We start from the raw sequence: 6,172 nt of genomic DNA, 5'->3' as shown, positions 1-6,172 counted from the left end.
ATTATTATTATTATTATTATTATTATTATTCAGAAGTCTTATTTTTATATCGTGCTTTCACTTCACTACCGAGCGCAGCTCTGTGTGCCTTGGGTATGTGCTGTGGTTTGCTGTAATGCTCTTATGTTTACTGTATTGAAAGTGTTTTGCGTAGGATGTGTGCCGTGCCCAGTAGTGCAATTTTCTGTATGTTATATATATTTGTAAGTCCTGGTGTTTTTGTTATGTATTTGTCTGAATATTTATTTATTATACCTAAGGCACCTACTATGATAGGAATTGTTTCTGTTTTTAGATTCCACATTCGAGTTACCTCTATTTCCAGGTCTTTGTATTTTGAAAGTTTCTCCATTTCTTTTAGAGAAACGTTGCCGTTTGTTGGTATTGATACATCAAATAGAAAGCATTTTTTCTTCATGATCTCTGACAACTATATCTGGCCTTAATTTCTCTATCGGTGTGTATTGGCATGCTTTTTCATTTTCTGTGACCTTTTCTGGTGTGTTCCTATACAAGGGGTGGGGAGCCTTTTTGTTCATGAAGGCCACCTTACAATTCACCGCCCTTCATAGAGGCTGCATTGAACAAATATTATTTTTGTCATTTCATCCTTAGGCTTAGGCCACTAAATAACTTAATAGCAATGTCATAAAAAAAGACAGGTGAATAGAAATTGTAAATATGACATTTTCAAATATTTTACTTAAGTAGGAACTTTTTTTTAAGTAAATGAATTAGTAAGGCCGGCTGCACACTGACCCAGAAAAAACGATCTCAGACAAGATACGATAAACCTGCATCCAAAACCATATTCTTGGTCTTGAATTCGGCAATTGCCACTACCATTTGAAAATAATTGTCATCTAGATTCGTAATATTCTTTTCTGTAATTAGTACTATTATTTATCATTACCCAATTAATATAGAAATAATGTAAAATATTGATGGTTTTCAATCAAATCAATGACAATGGTAAAGTCATGACCAAGATTCCAAGAACATGGTTTCGGACGCTGATTGATTGTGTCTTATCTAAAACCGTTTTATCTGGAACAGTGTGCAGTAGGCCTAACAGAGTAGCGATGAATTCGATCATTGTTACTAATTAAGTCTCAGTGATAAAAAACGAAGTCTGCAAAACAACACATGCACTGATGAATGTACGCTTTCAAATGAGGCTGTAACTAACTCAGACTTACAACCTCCCAAGTCACTATGAACTTAGTCACGACTACAGTTAACTGAGTAGTACTTAGCACAGACCACAGCGAGGAGGAATACGAGACAGAAACTCTACTTGTATCACGCGTGAAGACATTGAGTAGTACTTAGCACAGACCACAGCGAGGAGGAATACGAAACAGGAACTTTACTTGTATCACGCGTGAGATCACTCACTCCACTAGGATGGTGTGACTGACAAGGAAATGTTGTCTTTATAGCCATGTCGCTTTAAGTTTATATTCATTAGAAAAATGGTTCCAATTTCTGGGAGTGACATCACTGAACACAATTATTTTCCCTCTCATCTATGTGTGTGTGTGTGTGTGTGTGCGTGTGTGTTGTAAATTTATGCATAAAAACTATAGACAAAAAAAAATCAAGGTCTTAAAAAATATATATTAACATTTACATCAAGAGCTGCAGAAGGCCGCAGGTTTCCCATCTCTGGCCTATACCATCTTTTTTCGATTGTTATTCCATATCATTATTATTATTATTATTATTATTATTATTATTATTATTATTATTATTATTATTATTATTATTATTATATATCGCCAATGTATCATATATCCGAAAAAGAAACACACTCTAAAGCGTAGGGCAGTAATGTATTTATATGTAGTTAAATCTATGTCCGGTCATAGAGTGACCAATGGTTTCGCATCCACGAAAGGCTTAGTCTCGTGAACGTCTCATTAGATTCTGTAGCCGAAGACAAATGTGTAGTTTCATTTGTAATGTGCAAAAAAAAAAAAAGGAATAAAGAAAGAAAGAAAGAAAGAAAGAAAGAATAATATTCGATTTAATGAAAAGCACGTGAACACAAAGGCAATAATTTTAAAGCTGAAAAAATACTTTGAGCTGTTGAGAAACGTAATTTGGTAAAACAAAATTCAAAATTCAAATTTTGGAGCATATTCCTTACTTTTTCTTGCGTAAAAGAAGACCAGTTTTCAATGCCTCACTGAAATAATGAAGAAACCAGGACTGCCATGTTGGCAAATAATCTTGACTCTAAAATAATGAAGTTTACAAGTGACAATCTATGTGTTTGTGCATGTGTGTGTATGTGTGAGTGTTTGTATGTATGTGTATGAGTGTGTGTGGGTGTGAGTGCTTGTGGGTGTGTGTATGTTAGTGTTTGTATGTATGTGCGTGTGTGTGTGTACGAGTGTGTGTGTGCTTGTATGTTTGTGTGTGTGCGTGAGTGTGTTTTCGTGTGTGCATGTGTGTGCGTGCGTGTTGGTGCATGTATGTGTGCGCGTGTGTGTGTTAGTCCATGTGCTTGTATGTGCGAGTGTAAATCCGCAAATTTCTTGCAATCACAAAATTCCCAAGAATTCACTAAACTTTAAATTAGAAAATGTTACAACAAAAATAGTTCGCAACAGCAAAATGCAAAATTTCCTCGGCCTCGCTGGCCACAATATTTCTTTTTATTAGTAAATAAACAATAAAATAGATTTACATTCAGTTTATAATGAATATTTCCCGGAATTTCTTGCAATTAAAAATTTCCCAGAACCTATTTAACAACAAAAATCAATAGAAAAATGGAAACAGCAAAACAAGATTTCCTGGGATATATCGAGCAAAATATTTATGTATATTAATTAATTTACATTCTGCTTTAAATAAATATTCTCCATTTCAAAAACTTACAAAATAAAGAAAATAAATCATTCTTCATTATTTGACGTGTTCAATCTTTTCTATTTACAGATAACGAAATATGGCTGCCGTACAGACGACACTAACAGCAACCAGTTCTCTTATTATTTCAATCATTCTTATTATCATACTGACATCACTAAACATCAATGCGAAGGAACTCGGAAATAATTGCGAAATTAAAATTTCTCCCAATGTCAGTGAGATTTTATTTCGTTTAGTAAAATTAGAAAAAAAGGTTTTTAATTTTGAAGTTCATTTATCTGATAAAAAAATTGATAGCCTACTAAACCCTATACCATTGGATTATTTTGCAAATGCGAGACATTTTACTTGGATTCCGGATGAACCAGATGGTTTAATTGCTTATAAAAAGTTTTTCTATGATTTTTCAATTCACTCTTTTAATTTATTAGACGTCTACATTGCTAATCCAAGAATTGATATAAATATACACTGTAGAAAACAAAATATTCAGAGACATGATTTAATATATTTGATTTTCGAGGAAGTGAAAAAAATCTTATTTATCGACAAATTGTATACAGGAAAATCTGGATACATGTGTTTTTATATAAATTTGTCAAGTGATATGAAGAAGAACAACCCTAGAGCACTTGAAGCTTACAGAAGAATTGGTATAAACCGAGAGATACTGAAGAACTATTGCTGTGAGGTCTATAAAAATGGAAGTTATGTTTATCATCCCAAATCTATTTGTTCGGGAAACATCATTGAAAATGCTATGTTTGTCAATTTTGAGAACATCGTCGGAGCCGTTTTGTGGGCTATATTACCATTAATTATTATTTTTGTATCAAAAGCTAAATTACCTTCATATTCCCGTCAACTCAATCTGCGACTGTTTGCTCAAGAAGACTTCTTACTAACAACTAAAAACACATTGCCACACGAATCCGAGTGGATCAATGAAAGCAATAATATTTACACATTCTCTCATTTTCTGTCTTGGTTGTTTTGCTTTCACCATTCCACTCTCTTAGCCTCAAGGCTGAGAAGATTCTTTTGTATTCTATTCTCTCTTTCAGTAATTTTCATGGATCTTTTGATGCATTACTTCTTTTTATATGAAACAATAAAAATACTATTCCAAGATGGTATACCATTGGGCTATCGCGCCCTAATATTAGGAATCTCGCGAAGTTATGAGAATTCAGATGGCTTCTTCGGGGGTCCATTTGTGAGCTTAATCAGTTACGTATCTTTCAACTTTATCCTCCTCGTTCTTCCCAGTCGTTTAAGTGAGACTATCGCTTATAATACATTACATCAAAGATCCACTTGCACATTTCTCATTCAAAATAAGAGATTATTAGAGAAGTATGGCAATTTAAATGTTTCTACACAACGGGATTATGATTTACTCTATGCAATAATGAAAGCTAATATTTCTACTGCGTTAAACCCAAATTTCTGGCATTTAATAATTTATACTTGGATTAATCGTATAAAGCAAAATTGGTTTTATTACAACAAGAAAAATATTTTCTGCCAATTCATATTGCTTTGGTTTTTCGTTGCCATTACAATTCTTTTTGTTGTGTTTTCTGTCTGTGAATTATTTCTGTGCCTCCTTTATTACGGAATCCCAACTGTCTATTTGATATTAACTTTACCAGCAAGTTATTTCAGAGTTTATATTTTCCCTCTGTATTTGAATTCTAACTATATTTTCAAGATTATTTCTGTAATTCTAACTTTTCTATCGTTGCCGTTTTATCTGTTATGGGGACTTTATTCAATCTATATATTTCTTACAAGTTTTCAAGCCCTTTGCAACTATGTGTTTTCAGTAGGTATTGCAGTTCTTACTAAGCCTGGTACTATTGGTGGCGTATGGTTTGCTGTCATGTTTTTTGTCTATGGTACTGCAGTTATAAAAGCTATTCAGAAACAATATGACTCTATACTTATTCAATCTAGAAATTTAACCAAAACTATTCGCCCGAATTTAGTTCAGTCAAAATATGGAGAGGAATTCATAAATGCCAATTTGTTCAAGACAATTGTTAACCATCATTTTCCATTGAGATACGAGATTGGTAAATCCATTATAAAACTGTTTCTAATCGTATCTTTTTTCTTTGCTTGCAACAATGTAATAAATCGAAATGACTTGGCCTTATCAGCATTCACAAGGATTACCTTGATATTGATGACGTCTACCATACCTCAATTATTGTCAATAATCAATACTAACATTCATCTCGACAGTTCGCTTTTAGATAAAATTATCGAAAAAATTAATGTGTTTCAAGAATGAAATAAATAACGAAGATCTTTTTTTAATTAATCAATGGAAAAATAAATATGATTTTACTATTATTCTTCTATTTTTTATTTGTTTCAGTCATTTGATTGCGGCCGTGCTGTAGCACCGCCTCTTAGACGAAGAAATCGACTCAGAGACTTATTCTTTGTAAGCCTGGTACTTATTCTGTCTGTCTCTTTTACCGAACCACTAAGTTACGGGGGCGTAAACACGCCAACATAGGTTACCAAGCGATGGTGGGGGACAAACAGAAATACATAAATATATGCATATACATATACGACAGGTTTCTTTTAGTTTCCGCCGACCAAATCCACTCACAAGGCTTTGGTCGACCCGAGGCTATAGTGGAAGACACTTGCCCAATTTGCGACGCAGTGGGACTGAACCCGGAATTATGTGGATTTTTAAATACATTGTAAAATTTTAGTAAAGCCGATGTCCATTGATATATATACAGAAACGCCAAAAGTTTGAGCGAAATATAGATAAAAAGTTACACATACCCAGCATCATAAATATGTACATATACACGCGTAAATATGTGTATATATATATATATATATATATATGTTGTTGTACTTGGGGATGGTCATATTGTACTTGGGGATGGTCATATATATATATATGCTTTCCCTGCGAATGATTTTTTATTCGGCGCCGTTTTTACAATCCTGTAAATAATAATAATAATGGTATTTTTATATAAGCTTAAAGCTTCTGGCGATCAAGGGGCAATATTTTTGCAAGTCTTTGCAGCATTTTCTCCTTTTTTTAACCCGAATATGAAATTTTGGGTTATCCATTTCAAATGTCAATAAAGGTTAACCGGAATGAAAGATAAATCTATTTTTAGTCAGGAACAAAGAAGAGATGCACCATTACCACTTCAAGAAACAACAAAGTTTCAACTGTGTTACGGTTCAGGTGTGCTTAATGAAGCGTTAAAAGACTTAGCTTAAAAACGCTCAGAACTTTCTG

At 33.3% G+C, this 6,172-nt stretch overlaps 1 protein-coding gene across 3 annotated transcripts in view; it reads left to right on the top strand.

Annotated features, from left to right (window-relative positions):
- Window positions 1-5,252, top strand: part of LOC106877663 (uncharacterized) — a 14,493-nt gene extending 9,241 nt beyond the window's left edge. For 2 of the 3 annotated variants that reach the window (XM_014926609.2, XM_052973737.1), the window contains exon 2: window positions 2,950-5,252. In XM_014926609.2, the coding sequence (XP_014782095.1) occupies window positions 2,960-5,182 (2,223 nt within the window). In that variant the 5' untranslated portion in view covers window positions 2,950-2,959 and the 3' untranslated portion in view covers window positions 5,183-5,252. Of the gene's footprint in view, window positions 1-361; window positions 458-2,949 lie in introns of all 3 variants that reach the window. The other variant, XM_052973731.1, reaches the window with a different exon arrangement.
- Window positions 5,253-6,172: the final 920 nt, after the last annotated feature.

This window comes from Octopus bimaculoides, chromosome 1 (assembly GCF_001194135.2).
Source record: "Octopus bimaculoides isolate UCB-OBI-ISO-001 chromosome 1, ASM119413v2, whole genome shotgun sequence".
NCBI lineage: Eukaryota > Metazoa > Mollusca > Cephalopoda > Octopoda > Octopodidae > Octopus > Octopus bimaculoides.
This window is presented reverse-complemented; position numbering and strand designations above follow the sequence as displayed.